At 34.1% G+C, this 25,119-nt stretch overlaps 1 protein-coding gene across 50 annotated transcripts in view; it reads right to left on the minus strand.

The window, feature by feature from the left end:
- Window positions 1-25,119, minus strand: part of bt (projectin protein bent) — a 437,567-nt gene that overhangs the window by 42,257 nt on the left and 370,191 nt on the right. For all 50 annotated transcript variants that reach the window (XM_081762406.1, XM_081762402.1, XM_081762405.1 and 47 more), the window contains 14 exons: window positions 22,056-22,203; window positions 20,111-20,297; window positions 18,706-18,821; window positions 17,649-17,933; window positions 15,741-15,883; window positions 12,588-12,871; window positions 9,149-9,918; window positions 8,357-8,635; window positions 6,757-7,059; window positions 5,223-5,525; window positions 3,924-4,035; window positions 3,418-3,590; window positions 2,750-2,919; window positions 2,231-2,348 (listed from right to left, as the gene is read on the minus strand). In XM_081762406.1, coding sequence (XP_081618532.1) covers window positions 2,231-2,348; window positions 2,750-2,919; window positions 3,418-3,590; window positions 3,924-4,035; window positions 5,223-5,525; window positions 6,757-7,059; window positions 8,357-8,635; window positions 9,149-9,918; window positions 12,588-12,871; window positions 15,741-15,883; window positions 17,649-17,933; window positions 18,706-18,821; window positions 20,111-20,297; window positions 22,056-22,203 — 3,391 coding nt within the window. The remainder of the gene's footprint in view (window positions 1-2,230; window positions 2,349-2,749; window positions 2,920-3,417; window positions 3,591-3,923; window positions 4,036-5,222; window positions 5,526-6,756; window positions 7,060-8,356; window positions 8,636-9,148; window positions 9,919-12,587; window positions 12,872-15,740; window positions 15,884-17,648; window positions 17,934-18,705; window positions 18,822-20,110; window positions 20,298-22,055; window positions 22,204-25,119) is intronic.

A 25,119-nucleotide genomic window follows, 5' to 3' on the forward strand; every position in this document is an offset into this window, starting at 1 on the left:
GGATGATTATATAGTACATAGAATCCAGGGAGTATGCAAATAGCGAAAAATGTAGAACAAGATCTAAGGTAAATTGAATACGGGGACACATAACACAGTCGTCAATGTTTTAAATTACTAACCTCTCTGCAGCACACAATTCAATACGTTAATTTCTCTCGACACACATCCTGTCTACGGTTCATCAAGTATGTTTACTTCAATGGGTAAAAATATAAAGAAAGAAATACTTTCTTTCACATATTATCTTTTAGGAAAGGGAGAACCATTGAGAACCGTCGTTATCTCCACTACATTCTTAATCTTGATGTGTGGTTATTTCTTACATCGTACTTTTTATACTGTAGCCATGATCAAGGTATTTTAAAAAAGCTAACGTAGGTGTAACGTCATACGGAGTGCCTACTCTATTATTTTTCGTTAATCTTTCTTTTCTGTTCTAAGCCTGTTTAATATGTGTGTTGCCTAACATCACAAAGCAAATTTAGAAATATAACAATATTATAGCTATTTAATGTTCCGTAATGTAATAATTCAATTTCCGAACTCTCTCCGCTGGTTTAATGCTAACGAGTGTGCATTTCGTGAATGTGGTCCCGTTTTCGATTTTCAGGGGAGAGCACAAAAAAAAAATTTTACAATCATTCACTATTATTAATCATCTGTCTCATTTTAAAGCCTAGGGAACATAACCATGAGACATTAAATAAAAAAAATATTTCATTTCATTTTTTCAAATTCTGCTTTCTCTTCTCATCGTTTGAAAGATAATGTGGTTGCTCTTTTGAAAAAGAATCTTTCATCGATTGGATTTCATAATATGCTGAAATTTTATTAATATACTGAATGCTTGAGGTTGGTTTGGTAAGGAACCTATTATCGTACTCACAGATAGTTAAGTCTAAGAAGCGTTTTTCAATCTGTTCTTCGTTCTAGAACGTGAAAGAAGACCTATTATGAATGATATTCAATTCTTCAACTCTTTATGTAAATATTGTAATTGGCATCATTTTGATGTAAAATAACGTGTTGTATCATTAAATTACACTCCTTCCCTCCATTTTTTTATGTGAATCTTACTGAGTCAAAGCTTAAAATATAAGCACTATTATAATATCAAAACATACCGAGTATTTAATATAACATTGCATATACGATAAGCCTTGATTCAGTAAATTCACATAGAAAATGTGTATAAGGAGAGTGATGTAATCGTATGACACATTTATTCACCAAAAAGAGGCCCAATTACAACATGTACTCTGTGGAATCAACATAGAACTAAGCTGAACTAGCAATACGTTTCGGATGCAAACCAACAAATATTATCATTAACTATTATCCTTATTACATTCATCTACGAAAAGCAGGGCACACATTTAGACTAAGAAGAGAGTGAACATAATGACATTTACATGGGTTGGTTATTCTTGGGAAAATATTTAGTTTCCTCAAAAGAGTCTTTTAAAAAGAAACATTTTTTCTGATGTCCTTTTCGTTAACCTAACAAGACACACATGCGAATGTCAAATGCTATCGACATATTGAATTATGTTCTACAGGAAGGAAGCTGAAGATATTTTGTAATTTCTTTATTATTGTCTAATGAAGGGCCACGGTGGCTCAGTAGTAAGGCCTTCATCTCTGGCGCATGTGGTTTGTGGTTCGATTCCAGCTCCGCTAAGTGGGCTCTGTGGTGGACAAACGTGATGAGTGGATTTTCTCAGGGTTATCCCATTTTCTCTCATTTTCGTCATTCTACCATTATCATTCATTTCATCATAATCGTCTCCCTTAGATTCGGCACATAATTGTGGAACTTCAGACTAATATAACGTTTGCCATTTCCATGAAAGAAAATGAGATTTAGCTAAGCCTTCACTTTAGAAAAAATTTTGGGATATGATTAGGACAGCTCATTTGAAAGGATTGAAAGACTTCCATAGCAATTTCAATGAAGAAAGAACGAATCTACTGTTTTCGACTCTGATACAGCAGTTTAGGTAGGTGTCGATTTTGAATAAAGTCACATAGAGGCGATTAGAGGAAGTGAATAAAACTCACGTGAATTTGAACCCCTGCCCCTCCTTACAAGCTTTCCGAGACGAATGTTATAGGATTGTGTTTGACTCAAATATTTTCATGCATCATTTCTGTTATTGGATAAAAGCAGACACTTCAATAAGTATGAAATTGAACGCTTAATAAAATAAATGATAGATGAACATACCACTAATCTGTATCTTAATAATGGCTGAGTCCATTCCCAAATCATTTTCAGCGATGACTCTGTATGGTCCACTGTCAATTTTGCTACCATCTCGTATTGTCAAAATTGCATGCCTCTCCTACGAAGAAATACATTAGAATATTAGTAAGAAATAAACCTTGTCATAGCTATGAAGAAATCTTACACACTTAAGTGTAAAATAATCTAAATTTTATAATTTTGTCATATAATATCTGCTCTTAATAAAATAATTTGTAACTTTTGTACTATCATGTAGGTTCTATTAATAGTCCTTGGATGTAAACTTATGAAGAAAGATAGTAAAAGCAGATGATAATATGAGAAAAATTAAAAATTGGCATTAATTTGAAAATTTAAAAAAGATTAGAATTTTTTTTTTTTACTTTGAAAATAATTTTTCATGTGCCTTAGAATGAAAAATAAAAATACACGACTTTTTGCCATAATTTTTGATAAATGTATTTTACAGCAAAACATGAAAATTTGAAATAAACTAACCTTAACTTCCACAGCATAATGTCCACCAGATTCAATTGTTTCTCCTTCTCTCACCCAGCTGATCTTTGGTCGTGGGAAGCCAGTAAATGGTATTTTTATAACAACATTTTCACCCTTATCAAAGAAGGCAGTATCACGGAAACGAGGTGGTACATTCAATTTTGGAGCAGCTGTAAATATATGAGAGAGAAATAAGAACTACTGCCCATGTGGATTTCAAGAATACCTTTTGTAATTAATTTCATCGTTATACATCTCGGAAAAACGAAAAAGGTATAGACATAGTAAGTGCTCAGTCTTTCAGTTTTAAATTTTATATAAAGAATAAAAGCTTTAATGGAACAACTTTATCACTCCTGGCATAATTTTTATTTTACTATGATTCACATCATTTCACTACTATACGATAGTACTGAAACAAGAGTTTCAGCTAAATAATTCAAATTGTATGCAAATTTTCGTCTATACAAATTAACTCTAGTGATTAAAGCTAATTGACTGTTTTCAAACACTCAGATTTTGAACAGGTTATTACAACGTTTCTACTTTTTAATATTTTTTTAAATTGTTTATATTAAAAAGAAATCTAGACAAGTCACAAATACATAATAACTTAGCAATATTGAAGATAATTAAAATGTCTATCAAATCATAATAAATGTACTTACTCATAATCACTAATTCAGCTCTTGTGGATTTTATTCCGCCTTTATTTGCAGCCCTGCACACATATTCATCTGCATCTTCGCCAAACACATCATTAATGATAAGAGTATAGCTATCACCCTCTTGAAGCATGTGATATTTAGATCCTTGTGTAAGCTCTCGAGCTCCTTTGTACCTAGAGTTAAAAAAAAAGGTAAATGAAAAAGTATATTTGGTTATGTCGAATGTCTTTCCTCCTTCCCTGTAAAAGAAAATTTCACTTATACAGAAAATAACCACAGGCGAATTAGTAATTTTCCAGTAGCAACATTTCTTAAAATCGTCCCAAAGTTAATAATGTATATAAAATCTATGTGAAAACTTGGAACATATCTACACTCCCTTTAAATGAGTAAAAATATATAATCTTTAAATGTGCAAACGTAACTAAATATGTTGCAATTACATTAAAAGAATCGGTGATAAAATGTTCTTTCCTTTAACTGAGAGAAGAAAAAGTAAAACTCACCATGCAATTGTAGGTTTTGGATTTCCCACAATCTTGCAGGTAAATTGCGCATTTTTGTTCTGCAATGCCATTACATTTCTAAGTGGATTAACAATTTCAGGTGGTTGGGCAGCTGAAAGAAAATGAAAGTATTGAAATGAAACAGTTTTTACAAAACGGTGATTTTAAAATATTGAGGATATATTCTAACAAATTAGGCTAATAGCACTTTCCTTATCACACACTATAACTTTTGATGTCATGCTACTTCTAAAATTTTAATAACAAATATTCATAATTATTTTCTAACCAAAAGTGCCGAGATAATACGAAGTAAACCTCTTAGATAGTGTTTTGTAAAAAGTTATCTACGTTAACGTGTACTACACATGATAAAAATTAAACAAAAATCTGGTAATAAAGTTCTAAAATTAATATATTAATTAAATTTTAATAATTTCCTATGTCTCGATAAATAAAACACATAAACATTCAGTTTTATGAGACAAGTATTTTCTTTTAAAAGATAAATACATTATTTAGCACAAAACAAACGATTAACAAAGTGTTTTGTTCTATTTAATGAGACAAAAAAATCTCGATTTCTATAGGTGGAATTATACTGAAATAAAAGCAAGTCTTCTATTGATAGAAGTAGCCAATATTTTAATATATAAAATGTTACTGATTTCGGGAAAGAGAAAATAAAGCTTGCCTTATTTCAAAATAATTCCGCGTGTTAATAAGAGTGCTCTGGAATGTTGTAAGAGCGTTACAAACAAATGTAGAACCTTAGATTTTTTAAAGGAAAATAACTGCCTATTTTTGAGAACATGCTATACGCACATCAAATAAAAAAATCTATTCTAATGAAACTTCTTATAAAGAAATTGACAGTTCACTGAGAATATAATACGGATATGAATGTCATAATAACACTTTACATTATACACAAATGTTGTGCCTTCTGATGGAGAATAATTGTGATTTGCTAAACTGGAATATAATTTATAGATTGAGGTAAGGTTCCTTCTTAATACTTCAAAATGAAAATGGTCAGTTTAAGCAGAAATGAAGTAAATAAATAAAGAAATAGAAAAAAATAAAATAAAAAATAGATAAATTATTTGAAAACTGATCTAATGACGTTTTAAGCACAATTTTCAGGATTCCTACAAAGAGCATTTTTAATATGATAATATTTGTAATAACAGAAAATATTTCTATTATCATCATCAAAACTCAGTATATAGAAAGCTGAAATCGAAGCTCAATTGGTACCTTCAGAAGTTTATCTAAACACAGATATAAAATACTTACCATGTGGATCCTTAATTTTAACTGAAGTAGAAGCTGTAGATGGTTGACTCAGTCCTGCTTCATTTTGAGCAAACACACGGAACTCATATTGCCTTCCTTCAATAAGGTTTGAAATGTTTATTTGCGTTGTAAGGCAGATAGACACATTTACTCTCTGCCATGCTTGTGTTCCTGCTTCACGCTTGTCAATCCAGTATCCTTGGATACGAGCTCCACCATCATTTTCTGGTTTTTCCCACGATAGGTTCACAAAGTCACCTCCCACTTCAGTAACATTCGGTGTTCCGGGAGCAGATGGTGGATCTGAGAGATAATATAATGTATAATTAAGTAAACTATATTAAACCAAGTCAATTCAGTCTCTGCAAAGTATTTTCTGAAAAACAACAGTATACTAGGTATGAAATAATTGCAAATTTGGAGCGAAGCGATCGACCTTTATTGATTGTTCATATAATTTTTTAGTGCATCAATTGTTTTTGTAAACGAACACGACATGCAAATTGTTAAATTTGGCATATCAGCAAAAAGTGTAATGAATTTGAAAAATTGTGTTCGCAGAATAAAACGAAAAGGACTTCGTCCTATTTCTAATGCTGAAAATTATATTTTCCATTGTTTACAATGAGAATTCGTGCGCCAAATGCTTTTCCAAGGTTAAGTCTGTGGATATCTCATTTTTCGGTGATTATTCCTCAATGGTATGTTCGATCGAGACATGCGACCCCTTACGACACTCAGTGCGCGCTCTCAAATTAATACTTCAAATTTGGTTAAGAATGGTTCAGACATCTTGGAGGAGTATCCGGATAAACGAACACCTAATTCGAGTAAAGATTAGCTTCGCTCCAATAATAGAAGTATCGATGAATAATAAAAGTGAATAATAAAAGGTGAACGATACGTAGTTTTTAGTTTTATTTTTACGAGATATCGAAAACATTCGAATTATGGATGTTCTCATCATTTATAAAATTAAAAATGATATTTCTCTTTCATTTGAAGAACTTTTGTGCTATGGTTACAAGATAGGAGACTATAACTGGCACGAAATACGTATACTAAATAATAAATTTCGGAAAATACAAGTTAAACCAAACTTTTTTTTTTATTATTTATTGAAATACATAGATTTTATATACAGCATTCCATTCTTCCACCAGAATGTTTTATACTCAAGTTATATATGATGGAAGAATAGAACGTTGTATACAAGATACTTCAACCACAAAAATCTCTCAGCTATGAATATTTCCCTATCTATAAATGAACTTATATTTGAATTATAAACAATCTAAATCTCGCTTTAATGTTTGAAGGTAAAATAATAAGTTACATTCACATAATATTTATATCTTATGTGTATTTAAAACAACATTCAAATGTTTTTAAAATTATGGTTACGCATTCTCAAATATGATTTGTTCGTTTCTTCTCGACAGAACGCTAAGAAATAGCGTTGGTAATAAAATTCATCTAAAACGTCTCTGTACACATGAAGTCAAATCAAAATAAGTTTTAGAAAAGTACTCACCAAATGGTGCTTTAGCCCTTATTGGATTAGCGCCTTCAAGCGGTGGACCCATGCCGTTTTCATTCACAGCCATAACCCGGAATAGGTATTCTTGTCCTTCTGTTAATCCCTGAACAGTAAATGTGGTATCCTTACAGAAACTGGACACTATTATCCAATGAGTATGGCTAACATCTCTCCTTTCGACTACGTAATGTGTAATCTTAAGTCCTCCATCATATTGAGGCGGTTTCCATGCAAGAGAGCATGTATGTTTTGAAATGTCCGATACCTCTAATGGCCCAATAGGTGGTCCTGGTAAGCCTAGGAGTTGAATATAAAATTTATATTGAATCTCTAATACTAAAAGCAATGTCATTTGGTATATTTACATAAACGTAAAAAAATATTTTACGTAAATATAAACGTAAAAATATAAACGTGAAAAAATATAAACGTAAAAAAATAAACATTATAAAACAATAATAATGTTTATGAAGATTACGTATGTTAGCTTATTTAAATATATTCTTGTCCTCTTATACCATGTCACAGCATATAATAAGGTAGAAAAGTGTATGTTTGCTACGGATGCTTGGGTCCTGCTGAAAATAATATTTAGGAAGTATAAATAAAGATAATGATTTCGAGATCAGCATAAATGGACCTTAATAAACAATCGAAGTAGAAATGCAGATAAATAAAAAATGCTATGTTTTCATTTTTGTTTCCATATGTTTACTTTTATCGCTACGTCGGTGATTTCTTTGAGTTAAAATATTTTTCAAAAATAAACCTTTAGGCATTAAATTAAACGACAAATTAAATAATATCAATCCTATTTTGTAAATCAACATAATATTAAATTGGGAGCACTTTATCATTTGGAGATTTCAGGGAACAGTAGACAATCCCTATTTTCAACATAACGTGAGAAATGTTCTACATTTTGTAATATCTGAATAGTATATTGGAGAGCACCATACGTATAGTGCATTAGTACAAATACATTTAATATCAAAAGAAATTAGCTGAAAGTACTGATAATATATTTCAGGTGACAATTCAAGAATATATTTAGATTAAAAAAAAAAAAAAAAAAAAAACTTGTATTGCACATTTATAAGTGTGTTAGGGTTTATAGAAATAATGCTTGTACAGCAAATATACGGATACCAATAATACAAGACAAATCAAAACATATTTCTAATTAGAGAATGACACAAGTACTTTATTTTACCAGCACCAAATTGCCAAGCTACACTAAACGTATTGAAAATCTAAAAAGATTTTAATCAAAATCATTCAAATTACTGGTAAACAAGAATTATTCCATCAATGATTGTATGATGACTTAATCTCTGACTAAGTGTAAGAACGGCAGCTCAACGGGATTATTTTGATTGTATTTCATTTTTATTCAGCTGCTGAACGGGACGCTAAAATTAAATCATTTTTATTCATATATATTGAAATATTAAAGAGAATTGTGTGTTTCAGGTTTCGACTTAATCTACAATACAGATATATAGGGATTCTACTCTAGCCTATACTTTGAAAGCAAACGGATAGTTTCCATTTTTGTATGTTGAGAGAGAAAAAATAAATATTATTATTGTACCTGTGATATAAACTGTAAATGATGCTGATACACTTCCACTGTCATTCTTTACGTTCAGAGTATATGTTCCTGCATCATTTTTGGTAATTTCCTTGATGAAAATGATTAGATATTCATCAAATACAGTGTACTTAATATGAGTTGTTTCAACAATGTTCTGACCGTCTTTACTAAGCGTAACTTCCATTGGTTGGTCCCCAGAGTAATATATTTTAATCTTCGTGTTATCTTTCTCAGGCAGGTACAAATCACCGGGCATACGATCGATCCTTGGTGGAGCTAAAAAGAAAAAAATAAACTCTTTAATATATCTGTTCAAAATTTTATTAATATCAATGAACTGACAAATAACTACTTAAGTTTATAAAAAAAAGTAAAGGCGGAAATGATACAATAGATAATACGTTCCCTTCGCTAAAACAGATATATACCTGTCCATATAGCAAATTTTGTTAATTCATTACATTAACATTGATCCAAACACGTACAGTTTGCAGATTTGTCAAGGATGGGTTTCTAAACGGTAGACTAAGAACAAACACTCTGATTGTTTTTATATATTTAGGAAGTCCTGTTTTTTCTTGCTCAAATAACAAGTCAAGCACTATACTATTTCCTGAGAAAATGTAGATAAATGTATTGCATTAGTGTAGATATAATATTTTAACAAATTATGAAAGTATATTGCATTTTGATGAAAATCGCAAAAGAATCTTAAGTAACATCTATTTATAGATACATAGATAGATATGATTCAAACATAGGAGAGGATTTAAAGGAAATGGAACTTACTGCCAATTTTCAGTCTTGCAGTGGTCGTTACGAAACCTAAAGCGTTGTTTGCTTCACAAGTGTAATCTCCTTCATCGACATCCCAAACTTCAGAAATGATTAGACGGAAAACACCGTTCTTTTCCTCCTTCCTAAACCTTCCACCTAACGTGATTTCTCTACCGTTCTTCAACCACCGTGATGTTGGAACTGGCTTTCCTTTGGCTTCACACTCCAGTGTGACAGTGCGACCAAGTGGCACTCCTTGATTTGTAAGAGATCTAACAAATTCGGGCTTTTCTCCTCCTTCAATTTCACATATTTTAACTGGTGTTGTACACGAACTCGGATCACTCTTTCCTGCTGCATTTACAGCAAATACACGGAATTCATAATCACCACGCTCAATCAGATTGAGAACAGTATACTCACAGTCTGTAATGTTGTAATCATTACATTTAACCCAAAATGCGCCACCAACTTCTCGCTTCTCAATAAAATATCCTGTAATACGACTTCCTCCGTCAGATTGTGGAGGCTCCCACTTCAGATCAACATAGTTCTTACCCACTTTAACAACTTTAGGAGTGCCTGGAGGTGATGGAACATCGAACTTTCCTTTCAATTTGAACTTGGAGGAAGGAGGAGATGGTTTGCTAAATCCTGCTGCATTTTTAGCTTTCACTCGGAATTCATATTCTCTGCCTTGCAACAAGCTGTGAATGATATATGTAGTGTCCTTTACAAGATAATCGTTAGCAACACGCCACTGTTGGTCTTCCATTATGTCTCTGAAATCAAATAAAATTTTATTTTAGTTAGTTTATGTTCAAGCATCAATGTAATATATATATATATATATATATATATATATATATACAGTATATGCACAGCCCTGTTGAAAAAAAACGGCCACCAATCGCTCTCTAAAAGGTCGTATTCTAGCAAATGTGCATAAGACAACCTAATATTTTCACCTAACCCTTTCAATATTTATTTTTAATTCAATAGACACGTAGTTTATCGGTTTTCTTTCTTATACTTATAATAGAATGCTGTATTTGAGAACATTTGGCTTGTAGAAATTTAGTAAAAGAAAATAAAGTACTTTATAATATGATTCTTATAGTATTAAGATAAGAATAGTTGTAGCAATGGTGTGGAGTTACTAATTGCTAATATGTACAGTAAATAGTAGAAACAACGTAAGGATGTAATAGGATATGGATTTCATTTAAAGGCATTTACCTTAGGTGGACACCAGATGGTAATATTAATAGAATAACTTGCCACCTGACAACTTACTTTTTGATTCTCTGATATACAGGAATACTTTTTTAACGGTTAGAAGAAAATCAGGTTTAAAAGGTTTAAAATACAGATCTTAAACAGCCAAACAAGGTCCACATTTTTTTGACTAATTCTGTTTATGGCTACAACAGCACGACTTTTAAATGAGGCGTTCAGGATTGTTTTTTTTACCAAGAATGTACATGATAATTTTCAACTTCATTATTCTTTTATGACTTCCAATTGCACGTATATTTCGACATTTCTACAGAAATATAACTTCTGACACAAGGATATCAACTGTCTGTAAGCATACAGAAAAAAAAAAACTAGTAGAACTGTTTAATGAAATTGTAATTATTTATATGTTACACACAACATTGTGACAACAAAAGTCTTGTAAGACAATAACAAAAATTGGCACTCATTTTTATTCTTTTTTTAAAATATAGTACTGTCTAAACGAGTATATTTACTTGAATAAAGATTTCATTAAACGGCAGAGAAAGTAATATTTTTAAATTACACAAAGCTGTACTAAAATTGTTCAAATCGTTGGTTGATCGGTTGAATTGAAGTTTAGTGTTCCTTGCAGAACCAACCCTATATGAGACGTGAAGTTACTGCTTAACGTGGGATCCAAGTAACATGGGATAATGCCGCAAATCGAACACTGCTGTCCCACTCTGAAGCCATGTACAATAACCATATAGCCATGAGGAAGTCTGTTCAATTCTTTACGAAGATATTAAACTAATAATACTTATAGGAGATACAACAGTGCTGCTTGCGACTGTGCGTATTCATTTGTTCGTTTGAAATTTAGCTTGCCTTTTTAGGACTGAGGGCATATGTGAAGTGAATCTAGAGATTAACTAGGATTCAAACCACATGTACTACCACCAAAAATCCAAATCGTAGTTTCTACACAAAGGACAAGAACACTAACTGCCTTGCTAACATGAAGTTTCTTTGCAGAACTTTTTACTAAATTAAACATGAATAGAATACCTTTTAAGCACGAACAAGTATAAAGTTTACTACGACTATGAAAAATTTCCGATCTTGGCTCTATAATGTATTACAGTTTTCACACAGAACTCATTTCAAGTGGGGTAGCGTTGGCTCAGTGGAAGAGTGTTCATCTATGGTACACGGGGTTTGTGGTTCTATTCCAGCTCGCAGCAAGTGGGCTTTGTGGTGGAAAAACACCATGTGTGTGAGCTATTCTAGGATTATTCCGTTTTCTTCTACTTTGTTCATTCCATTATTTCATTCATTCTCATCATCACCGTCTCTTTTAGCCTACTCAGTATAACCAAGGGACGTAAAACTGAAAGATTTCATTTATTTATTTAAAGTGTTGAAAGCAAAACATACAGAACAGAAACATATTATCTGAATCTGAAAGCCAAGCTAACTCAGATATTCTATGAATGTTGAAAGAGCTTAATTCTCGTTTTCTTAGGGGGCCGCGGTGGCTCAGTGGTAGAGCGTTCACCTCTGGTGCTTGGGGTCCCGGGTTCGATCCCAGCCCTCGCCAAGTGAACTTTGTGGTGGACAAACACCGCGTGCGTGGGTTTCCTCGGGGTTCTCCCGTTTCCTCCTACTTTCTTCATTCCACCATTTCATTCATTACTCATCATCACCGTCTCCTTTAGCATAACCGTGGGACGTAAAACTCAAAGATTTCATTTAATTTTTCTCGTTTTTTTCTTCTTTTTTTATTTTATTTATTATTATTATTATTTTTTTTGAACAACAGATTTCTACAAGTTTTCACTATGGTCGAGTATCCTGCTGTCAACAAACTATTTTCACAAACGTAGAATTTAGGACATAGGGTAGTAATCATGAATTTTGAATTTTCTCAGTAAAAATTATTAATTTTTATGAAATCTTTGGACATTATTTAGCTTGATTCATTCATTTGGTTTTAGTGCATTAATCTAACATTTCAAATAATCTAGCACTTTATGCGTTTTATTCATAAGTAAATATTTTGGCATTTCTTAAAGTATTGAAACCAATGGTTGTCTTTATTTCCATGTTATTGTCCATAACTCTTCCATTGTTTGATTAATTAATATCGAGACTTGTCGAATGTAAAAAAGAAAAAAGAAAAGAAAGAAAAAAGAAAGAAAAAATAAAAAAGGAAATTAGAAATTACCTATATTCTATCCTATAGCCCTGGATTCTAGAACCACCATCATGTCTTGGTCTGTCCCATGTAAGCGTGACATTAGAACTATCCCAATCTTGAACACGTGGTTGACCTGGTGGGTCTGGTACAGTGAATGGGAACTTGGCTGTGATGGGTTGATCCGTTTCAAGAGGATCACTTACACCATACTGATTTTCAGCTCTCACTCTGAAGTTATACTTTTTGTTTGGCTCAAGGCCTATAACATCATAATGAGTGCTCCTTACAAAGCTGCTAACTTTAACCCACAACTGTAAAGTAAAATAACGTACACAAGTTAAAATTTGCCCTTGATTTTCAAAAATTATGAAATCATTTTCTTTAGATTATAAATTAATACATATTAATAAAAGCAAACTCTGCACGAAAATTGAGTAAGATTAGATCAATAATCTAAAAAGAATATGTACACAAACCACAAACTACATTATTTTTCTCTAACCTTTCTTTAAAGTTATATAATTTCTAGTTTACCGTATGTTGAGTTTAGTTTCAGAACACGAGGCCTGTCATGAGAGTAAAGGAACAAATATACAACCTCTGACAATAAAGTTCGGTGAGTAAAGTCGCTATGCTCGACCTGGCAACATTGGAGCATCGAAACACTGCACACGAGTAGCGACAGATGCTGCCATTGTGGACCCACCATTGTTCTGTTGTGAGTCAACTGGGGTCTGTGTGAGATGCGTTATACCAACTGAGTGTTAGTGTGTCCGGTTCCAAACTGATAACAGTAAAATGAACGAAGAAAGGATCAATTTGAAGTTTTGTTTAAGCTTGGCAAGACACCGAAAGAAACCCATGATATGCTGGTACAGGTTTATGAAGATCAAGCAGTGTCCTTGAAGTGTGTTTACGAGTGGTTTGGCCGTTTTCGAGAAGGGCGGGATAGTGTTTCTGATAACCCCCGTAGTGGAAGGCCGTCAAGCTCTCGCACAAACGAAAACATTGAAAAGGTGAGGACATTAATCGCGAACGATCACCGATTAACTGTGTGAATGATTGCTGAGGCATTGAATATTAGCTGTGAATCTGGAAGGCTTATCTTCACCAACGACTTAAGAAAAAGGAAAACGTGTTGTCGGCCCATACCACATTACTTGACTGATGACCAGAAGCATGCACGTGTTCTTGCCTCACAGGATTTTATCGCTATGGTGGATAAAAATCCAAATTTCTTGGACCCTATTGTTGCTGAGGATGAATCCTGGTGTGTGAAGTAATGACGATCCAGAAACAAAACGCCAAAGCATGGAATGGCGAACTCCCGCACCACCTCATCGGAAAAAGGTCAAAGCCAAAAAACTACGCATCAAAACGATGCAAATCGCCTTTTTTTTTTTTTTTGACAGTAATGGCATAATCCACAAGGAATTTCTACCTAAGGTAACAACATTGAATTCTGCTACTTACGTTGAAATTTTGAGACGTTTCATGAAACCTGTGCAAAGGGTACGACTCTAGTACTCAGAACAAGGTTCTTGGTTTCTGGTTCACGACAATGCTCGCTCTCACACAGCCAATATCATCAGACAATTCCTGGCCCAAAAGGGGGTGGTGCAAATTGACCATCCACCATACTCGCCAGATCTGAATCATCCCGACTTCTTCCTGTTCCCACGCCTCAAACTTGTGTTGAAAGTAAAGAGATTTCACGATATTCCAGACATGCAACGAAACGTGGCGAGGCTCCTGAGCACCATCCCGAAAGAAGACTTCTCAAAAAGTTTCCAGGACATGTGCAGTTGTGCTCAGCATTGCATAGCTGCGGAAGGGGACTACGTCGAAGAACAGTATGGTAAGTGTCATTCATATTGTATCTACCTTCTATTTACGGGATCATTTACCGAACTTTATTGTCAGAGGTTGTATTTGCATGCTTGGGGAAAATATATACCGAAGTTGACCACACTGGTAGTAACCTTGACCAATACAATGAAGATTAAGAGTGATTCGTCTGTACTGAGTCTTGTGCGAGGAGCACGTTGAGTTGAGTTGATTTTGAGGTTAACGTCACTTTCAGCAGCGAGGCTATATGAAACGGGACCTACTGATTAACGTGAATCCGAACCACATGAGCTCCAGCCGGTAATCGAACCCGGGTGTCCCACGCCAAATGCGCGTACGCTAACCACTTAGCTACGAAGGAGCTCGCGAGGAGCACGTGTTGGAAATGTCAGCAGCAATATCGAATTCCGCCAAGTGTGAAGTAGCTTACACATTTTCAATGGGGAGTCCTTGAACATCCCCCATACAACTGCAACTTCGCACCCGCTGACTATCATCTGATCCTGTACCTAAAGAAACACTTTGGGGAAAAGCACTTTGACGCCGGTGATGAAACCACAACGTTGTTTCACATACAGGTGCAGGATTTTAATGATTCTGGGATACAAAAACTTGTTCCGCGTTTGGAAAATGGTGGCACTTACGTGGAAACACAGCCTCTGTACCAGTGTATCCAGTGTAACTTCCTTGTTTCCAATACATTCCTTGATATATGTTATTTTTAATTTGTATCTTTACTTTCATGACAAGGCTAGTATTTCTTGTCCAGCCGAAAACTTTTGGGCAAACAATAACAATAAAAAAAAAAAAAAAGATTTACACACTTATGACCAACATAATATTTTGTTTATGTATTATAACGGAACCCTATCACTAATGTTGTTCCTTCTTTTGAACCTTCATATTTATGTAGAATTAATGGATTAATACATTGAAATGAAAACGAAAAGAGAACAGCAATAACATTAAGTTGATGATTCTATTCAACACACACCAGTCTCGTACATGCCTGTTTATTGTTAATTTTAACATAGAAATATACTTGTTGTGAAAGAAATAATCTTTCACCAGATCGTAAAGATTATCTTCTATGTTGTCAGTGTGAAGCACGCATAAACGTACCATTACTTATTTTAACATAATATTTTTTTCTTAAATATCAATAAAAGGATAATGAAATTAAATTCTTCGCAGCAGGCATGAAGATATAAAATTCATAACATTGTCTCATACTGAAGCACAAATGAACAGTATTTTTTTAAATCTTGTATCAGCATTTTGTATCAGCTTTTCCAAACTTGACAGGAGATATCGCATATATTGAAATCTTACCCCAGTTGATGGATCCAACTTTTCGACCACGTAGTTTGTAATTGGTGAACCACCATCATCCTGAGGTGGTCTCCATGACAATGAGCAAGTTTCAGGTGTAATATCAGATACATCAAGTGGACCTTGAGGTGGAGAAGGTTTGTCTGTGTGAAATAAATAATAAAATTACAACTTTGTCACTTACACAATGATTTTTTAAAGATTAACAATGATTATAAAATTAAGTTTATATGTTAAAAATTCAATTTAATATAATGAATTCCAAAAAAAAAAAAAAAAAAAATTAACGATAAATATGTACATCATCATTACAGAGCTTATATTTATACTTTGTAAACTTACAAGAGTCATTCTGAGAAATATATAAAACAGATCTTATGCGTTTGTCTAACCAAGCCCAACCTCTGTTCGTTTCATACCTCTGTTATTCTCCTATACTTTTTTTCTAATCGGAGTTAACCATGGTTTGGCCAAGCAATATTAGTTGTGGACTTAAGGCGATAGTGTTAGTTTTCTGGACTGCTTCAACTGGCTTGAATAATCAATTTTAGTATTCTTTTTATAATCCATAAAACAAATTCCAAACGATATAATCAAATTTATTCTGTTTCAGATGCTTATTTTGTGCTTTATGTGATATTTCTAGGGATTGCAGAATTTTTTAACTAAAATCCCAGTATACGTTAACTGCGTATAAGGTAAGTCATAAGCCTTGTAATATTCTGGTACACAATAAAACTCTATTTATTTAGTACAATGAAAGCAAGTTAACACTAAAAGTATAGCCCCTTGTGTTGAACTGTCTGCAGTCAGCTTCCTGCCAGTTCCTTGATTTCACATGCAGTCCTTAGAAACAAAGAAGTCAATTACTGCTTTTTCCGTCTCCTGTTGGTTGGTGAGGCATCGTGATTTCAGGAATTGTGCCATGAATTGAAACACTTAGTAATCCAAAGGGACAAAGTCAGGACTATATGCAGGGTGTGGCATCAGTACGATCTCATCAAGTTCCTTCATTTTTTGTTTCGTTTTTCGAATGGTTTGTGCTTCTGCGTTATTCTATTGCAGCAGAGCACGCTTATGATTCACCAATGCAAGATATTTTCAACGCAGTGCAGCAACATAATGCAGCATACATCCGCTCTAATTGTTCAGAATAAAGGTTGCCATTCATGGTATGATTGTTACAAACAATAAAGTAAATTACTCCCTCGTAGTTCAACACACACATAGAGTATAACTTTATGCTTGAAACGCTCTGTTTTACGACTGGTTCTGGAGATTGGTCCTTCCTTAATCACTGTTTTTGCACATTTTAATTTCAGTAAACACCGACTTTTCGTCGGATCTGACAATCTGTTTCAGGAAACGCATTCCACGCGGATTTTGCAACAGTTGTCGGCACACATTCACTCTCCTCTGGGTCTGAACTGAACTCAACTTATATGGCACATTGTGGCAGCTCCAGATATTTTTTCTGAGTTTGTAAAAGCAATGCACTAGGCTACAGTGGACTGGAACATGCCAGGATGGTTTGACAATCGTCGTGTGCTAGTGGACGGATTTTCCTTAATACATTGTCGTATGACCTCAGAATCTGTTATCCTGGGGTGGCCGTACTTGGGGCCGGCCGTTTTTACAACCTGTACGAAATATCTGTAATCAACGAGTTGCTGTGTTTGGTTCACTGCACCTTCCCTTTCGCATGAGAAATGCTTTAGGTTGTTGTACGTTATGCCCGTGTTCGAACTCATAGAACGCCTGCTGTTTGGGTTGTGAAAATATTGAAGAGTTATGACTCACTTTTGTATTACAGATAGAACGAGAAAGATTTTTAAAAAAAAAAGAACAAAAAAAATGTGTAAAATCTGAGAAGACCAATAAAGTGAAGGAAAAAGAAAGCTCACTTACCAACAACCAACACTTTGCATGAAGCTGTATCTGAGCCTTCGTTGTTGACCAATTGAATTGTGTAATTGCCTGTGTCGCTACGTTTAGCACATTTGTTCAAGAACACTGTCGCAGTGGTTGACGTGTCGAATTTGATTCTGTCACCTGGGATGACTTCTTCACCGTTGATAGTCCATGTTGGTTTAGGGATTGGATTTCCAGTAAATGGAACAGTAATAGTGAACTCTTCCCCTGCTATCACAGTCATGTCACGAATGCTCAAGTCACTTGTAATCTTCGGAGCACCTGAAGATAAATAACGAAAAGTGATTATAATTTTAATCATTGTAGTTGTTCTATTTGTTAAAAGTGATGTAACTAAATATATATGAATTTTAATAAAATATGAAAATTAATATCCATAAAGGTAACAAATAAAGTTTAATGATGTTTGTAATTGAAGGGTAAGGGAAAAAAAGAAGGAATGTCACAAAACTGGATTTTCGAGAAAACGGCGTTTTAATATTGAAACCGCATATAAAAAGAATAGGGTTAGTCAAATCATTTGCTCCTTTTTACATGGGCATTTCTACATCTACTCATGCATGGCATATACAATCAAATAGTATCAAGAGTCACCAACATTTAGGACAAAGCACCCGTTAAAGCACACACATGGACATTCCTTGTTTTTTCCCCTTACCCTTCAATTGCAAATTTACAGTAAATAAAATTTAAGGATTAAGTAGGTAGATTTATAAGGAAAAAGAAGATAAAGAGTGTTCATAATTCGAAAAAAAAAACGATTTTGACTTAGGGATCATGAGAGAAACCTATATCCAAACATTTAAAAAAAACTGCCTATCTTTGCATATATTTTTAAATGTTAAATTATTTTCTTTGAGAACAAACTCAGATGGTTTATGAAACATTATAAATGTAATAAATTCCTTCAGAGTTAGAATTGCTGATTTGTTTGAACTTATTTTGTGAAACAATTTCTCAATTCCAGATTTCTATGCATTGACTACAATTTTGCACATTACACAAATATATTTATGTGTTTGAGAGAACTTACTTGGTGGTGGCCTACAGCAAATTGCATCAGAAGAACCACTCCAAGGCCCTTGACCAGCTGCATTAACAGCAGCAACACGGAATTCATATTCATGGTTTTCTATAAGGCCAATTACTCTGTAGGGAAGACAAATTTGATCATTATATCATCTACCAAATGTTCTTATAATAAAGAAAGAAATATTTTTAATTTTCAGAAAATGAAAGAAAGAGATTTTAATATATAAAGGGTACAGAGGGAATCGGACAATAGACCATTTTTGAACTTGTATACCACAAAAAGGGAAACGAAAGGCAACTTAGAGACTAGTATTATTTCAATACACGTTTATTTAAAAATCATGTTGGTAAAAATTATTTTATCAGTGCGCTGCTAGATGGCAACACTAGCAAAAATCAATAAAAATAAATTATTACCCTTTTCTTATGTACCCTTCATATTACACTACAATACCTATCAAAGACAGCAATAAATGTGGGCGAACATGTTTTACGTAGGTATGTTGTGATTATGTTAGTTACTAGCATCCTGTGAATAGTCAGGGCGTAGTATTTTGATTACACAACTATAGTTATGTTAATTAACGTATTAGTCTTTTATCTTATAGCAGCTTGGTTTGGAGTAATGATAATGCACCTATAAAATAATTTAAACCGAAAAATAGCCTAAGAAATTAAGGAATAATCATTTAAGGTGGATCACCACCCGGAAGTCAGTACATATTTTAGCTTATTCCCTTAACTACTGCGCAATGAAACGCTACATATTATAAATATTGTACTTTAAGATAGAGTAATGTTTCAGCTACAGCACAAGACACTGATTCATTTGGTTGTGTCTACTGATATCGAAAAGTGTAACACATAAAAGAAAATATTTGATTTGTTTTCCAATGAGCACACAAGATGGTACTTACTGTTAGATCTTACTAGAAGTGCTCAGTTTTTTTAAATGTTTATTTGTATGTGTAAAATATTTTAAAGTAACGATCTTATTACGAAATAGATATATTGTTTGACTGTTTCTCATGTTATGTTTCACATTTTATTTAAATATTAATTTACATTTAAGGAAATAGATTCTGAGACAAAACTTGCGCAGAACGCCATAATGCGTTGTTGCCAAATTTGTACGTTTACTGTAGTAGTCACAATAAGAAAATTCCTGAATTCTAGCGTTGCAGTTTGTGAAGCGAGATTGCGGTAAGAGTCGAAAACTAATTTCTTCATTAAGTATCCAAGCAGAATTCCATGACTAGTCTCTTTACTATCTGGCATCAGTAAATACTCGACACTATCTGGCATCAGTAAATACTCGACACTATCTGGCAACGCCGCACTATTGAAGGAGCGTTTAGTATAGCACCGACAACACCTAGTGATCCACCTTAAGACCATATACTTACTTGTACGTGAGGTCAGGAATGTGTGCGTGAGAAGCTTTGGTCCACTTGTCTTCAGTAATTAGCCTCTTCTCTATTACGTATCCTGTAATTGGAGCGCCACCATCATGACGAGGTTTGGTCCATGCTAATGTAATCGAATCTTCACTTGTGTCAATGCCACGTGGTATTCCAGGTGGTCCTGGTGGATCTGCACAGAAAAGTAAAAAAAAAAAAAAAAAAGATTTGATTATATATTAGTTACAATTGGTGCTAATTTGAATTGGTAACGTTTCGAGAATGTTGTATGTTTTCATTTTCTAAATATTCTTATACTGGATTATAAATAATTGTACACAGTTATCAGCAAAAGTGTATGGTTATCTATTCTTACCAATAGATTCGGAACAAACGGCCATTTTGAATACAATTTTGAGAAACCTGAAATTTACAACTGGTCGAAGTATGGTGCCGCTGACTCAGCAAAGTGCTATTTACCTCGAAGCAGTGACAGAGAGAAACACGTAGAATAAGGGAAATAAGGCATAAGAACGGAGTAGTGAAATGTTGACAGTGTACGAGTAGTCAAGTGTTTATGGATTTAGTATTTCAAAAAATATAGATTCCACCATCGACGCTCTAGTTTGCATGTCACCGCTGCTTTTATCAATCCCAGGATTCTCGTTTGTTCTTTATTCTCTCTGTGTGGTTTATGGGAGCAGAAAGTTCTGACGTCATACAGCATCGAGTTGGGATCTTTTTCTTTAGGAAGTATTGATAAAAAAGAATATCGGGTTATATATGCAATTTTGCATCTCACTATGCCTGGTATTTCTACAAAACAAAAATATCAAGAAGTCAAAAAAAAGTGATCTATACAGAAACCTCAGAGGGATCGCATCTTTTCCTAAAACGAAAGAAAAATATTATACAGATCGAACTTACTACACTTGGTACGCATTTATTGCAAATTTGGAGCGAAGTGATCGACCTTTATTGATTATTTACAATTTTTTTAGTGGATCAACTGTTTCTGTGAACGAACACGACATGTAAATAGTTGAATTTGGCATATCAGCAAAAAGTATAATGGATTTGAAAAATTGTGTTCGCAGAATAAAATGAAAAGGACTTCGCCCTATTTATAATGCTGAAAATTATATTTTTCATTGTTTACTGAGCACCAAATGCCTTTCCAAGGTTAAGTCTATGGGCAGGCTATTTTTCGGTGATTATTCTTCAATGGTATGTTCGATCGGTACTTGCGACCCCTTACGACACAGCGCGTGCGCTCAAATCACTATATCAAATTTGGTGAAGAACGGTTCAGACATCTCGGAGATCCAGTTTTCGGTGATTATTCCTCAATGGTATGTCCGGTCGGAATATGCAACCCCTTAAGACATTCAGCGCGCGCTCTCGAATCACCATTTCAAATTCAGTGATTCATGTCAAATTCACGGTTCAAGCATCTCGGAGAAATATACGGATAAACGAACGCCTAAGTCGAGTAAAGAGGAGCTTCGATCCAACTAAGTTTAAATGGAGTTTTTAATCAGTCTCTGTCCTCCAAATATAGTTTATGGCTATGCTACGTATTAGAAGAAATAACTTGTAACACTTTTAAAAGGCTAAACACAAATGAGCAAACAAATTAAGTATAACGAAATGTAAATTGAGTATACCTAAGCACAAGTTCTTGGGTTATGTGAATAATTACCTGAAACACAATTGACAAAGTAAAATAAATTATTAAATTGAATAGTACCTACACATATCCTTTGTAAGAAGATGAACATTTAAAAAACATGTGATGTTAAAGATCTAAATGTTTGCTCAAAAAAGTAATTAATATGTAATAATAATAATATAAAATAATAATAATAATAATAATAATAATAATAATAATAATAATAATAATAATAATAATAATAATAATAATAATAATAATAATAATAATAAAACGTACCAAATGGATGTCTTGCTCTTATTGGGTCGGAAGTAACCACAGGATCAGATTGTCCGTATTGATTTTCCGCCATTACTCGGAATTCATATTCACGACCAATAACCAAGTTACGAACTCTGCAGAATGTAGTAGTAGCGTAACTGCTAACCTGGAATTTTAAAAACAAAGTATTTCAAATATATATATGCACTGCATAAGTTTTTTTTTTTTTTTAACGGTGAAAGTTACACAGAACACTAAGAATTTATCCACAGGCAAGATTATACACTGCTCTGCAAATCTTAAGGATGACATAGATAAAGTAACATCCAATATTGGGTAGTTGGTGGAAATGAATGAAAGCCCAGCAATATGTTGCCAAACGCATTACACACATGCACAGGGAGAAATACGTTGCATAGTACGAAATCACGTGACAATAGCGTCAAATTTGCTTTTCCAATACGAAACAGTTGAATGAAAAGAACGAGGCATGTGTGTCAGTCAGAAAGTTGTGTAAGTTGTGTCAGTCAGAAGGTGTATTGTGGTGGTGTTACTTACAACATAACCCAGAGACAACGTTTGGGTGACTCCACACGGTGAGAATCGTAGAAAAACTGGAAGAAGCACGGAGTGTAATGAGTGTAGTCCAGGAGTTTGGTAATGCCCACAGCATTGATTCACGTATATGAAGAGCATTCCGATTCATAGACAATGCTGTGCAAAACAAAGGTATAATGGACCTCCGTCAAGTACAGCAGAGGAGGACCGTTACATTGTAAAACTGGCAAGAAGAGCCTGACAGCAGGTGCAATTGCAACACATCTAAGAGAACTGCAACTCTCCCAATTTCACGCTCCACAGTGGCAGGTGGACTGCATGGGAGTAGTATTTTTGTCCGACGACCATTACGTTGTATTTTGTTGACTTCCGCACATTGGCGCACCGTTTGCAGTGGTTTTAAGAACATGAGCACTGAACTGAGGGTGAAGAGACTAGGTTCAGTATGAGTAATGATTATGGACGTGCACTCATCTGGAGAGAGGTGGGAATACGCAAAGAACCCAGGAACATTGTCAAACATGATCATTTTGGCAGACCAGTGTTCTTGTGTGAGGAGACATAATGTTGCATTTTCATTCTGACCTCACAATTCCTAAACGTGGTACACTCATTAGTCAACGTTATTGTAACACTGTACCCATTCTCTACGTGCGTCTTTTCAAAGGCGCAGTCGGCCACAACGTTTTCTTTATTGGTGATAATTCGCGACCGCATCAAACAGCACAGGTGGTGGAGCTCTTGAAACGAGAGGATATTCAACAAATGGAGTGGCGTACCTGTTCCTCTGAGTTGAATTACATCGAGCACCTAGCTATGGATGCTATGGGAAGGCGTCTTGCAGCACGTCCAAATGCATCAAGAACCATTCAGTAGTTGTTAACAGCATTGGAGGAGTAATGAAACTCCACACCACAAAAACTCATTACCAACTTTGTAAGCAGCATGAAAGCACTTGTAGAGAATGCATCGCTGTCTGTGGTGATCACATACCCTTTTAAGGAGCATTTTGCTCCTATAATGTCAGAGGGCATCACGAATTGCAGTTATTGCCTCTGTATGAACGTGCAAGTTTTGTTCTTCTAATCACGTGTCTTTTTCTGTGGTTTTCTGTATCATACTATACACCAATTTGTGCCACCTGGAAGTAATTCAGCACGTGAAACTTATTTTCATCTTTAAGTTTTGCACACCAGCGTATTTTAAATCAGAGTATTATAAACATTATTGTAGTCATGTATAATTATAGAAGACGAAGTTTGAAGATTAAATTTAAAATTGAAAGACAGTCAAAAAGAGGCAAATACCGTAAATTTCTGTATATTTTACTTTTAATTCTATCTGGTAGTTCCTGTCAATTTGTATGAACTCACATATCTATTTTGAAACATGACTCTGTAAAGACCGTTAAGAATATGGAGAAATAATGCAAAGAATGTGCCGAGTCTGTAAAGAAATATATACAAAACAAAGACCAAAAGATTTCTTGAAGGCGATAATGATACAATTAGCTATGAAAATGGACTTAGAGAGATTTAAAGACTACAGAAGTACGTATTAGTCTAATATCGCATGCGGGAAAAAATATGCCTCGAATACTGAATAGAAGGCTGTATGGAAAAACAAATACAGATGTTGAGTTACAACAGTTTGGGTTTAAAAAGTGAAAGGCTACACGAGGTACTATTACCTTATTAAGAATAATCGGTGAGAAGTCTTTACAAAAATGGAATTAAGATCGTAGGGTTTATTGCTCTAGAAAAGTTTTTGACCAGATGAACTGGGAACTGCTAATGGGAGTTCTGAAGAAAGTAAGGGTGGAATGGAAGGATCGAAAATTTAAAATAAACTTACATATAAACCAACAAATAAATGTTAGAAGAAGAGAAGGAATGACATAGAAGAGTGCAATTACAAGAGGAATTCGACAGGTATGTTTTGTCTCGCCAACATTATTTAATATCTATCCACAAGAGACGGTGAAGAAGGGCGTGCTATTTCGATAGGAGGTGGAAAGCTTAGATATATTGGTTTGCAGATGATACGGTGATTATTTCGGAATCAGGAAAGAAAGTTAATAAGTTGTTGGAAGATTTGAGGGGAAGCTGTAAAGAATATGGAATGAAAATAAACATAAGAAAAAAAGCACTGGCGATTGGAATGAAGAAGGCGGTACCAAATGTTGAAGTAGTGAGGAAAAAAGTAGAACAGGTGACCAGTTTTTCTATACTTAGGCAGCATTATTAGTGAAGATATAAAATGTAAATGTGGAATAAAAGTAAGGATAGCAATGAGAAGAGAAGCATTTCGGAACAAGAAAAGTCTACTTTCAAGTTTCTGAATAATGAGCGAAAGAAAAGACTCGTAAAGTGCCTCGTGAAATATTGTGCTCCTGTGGTAGAAACACGGATACTTGCTAAAGCGTTGAAGGAAAATTGGGTGCATTCGAAATGTGCGTGCTGAGAAAAATGGAGAAAGTTAACTGAGTCAAATGGAAAGCTAATGAGGAAAAGTTAGGAATAAT

This window comes from Thermobia domestica, chromosome 6 (assembly GCF_964235325.1).
Source record: "Thermobia domestica chromosome 6, izTheDome1.hap1.1, whole genome shotgun sequence".
NCBI lineage: Eukaryota > Metazoa > Arthropoda > Insecta > Zygentoma > Lepismatidae > Thermobia > Thermobia domestica.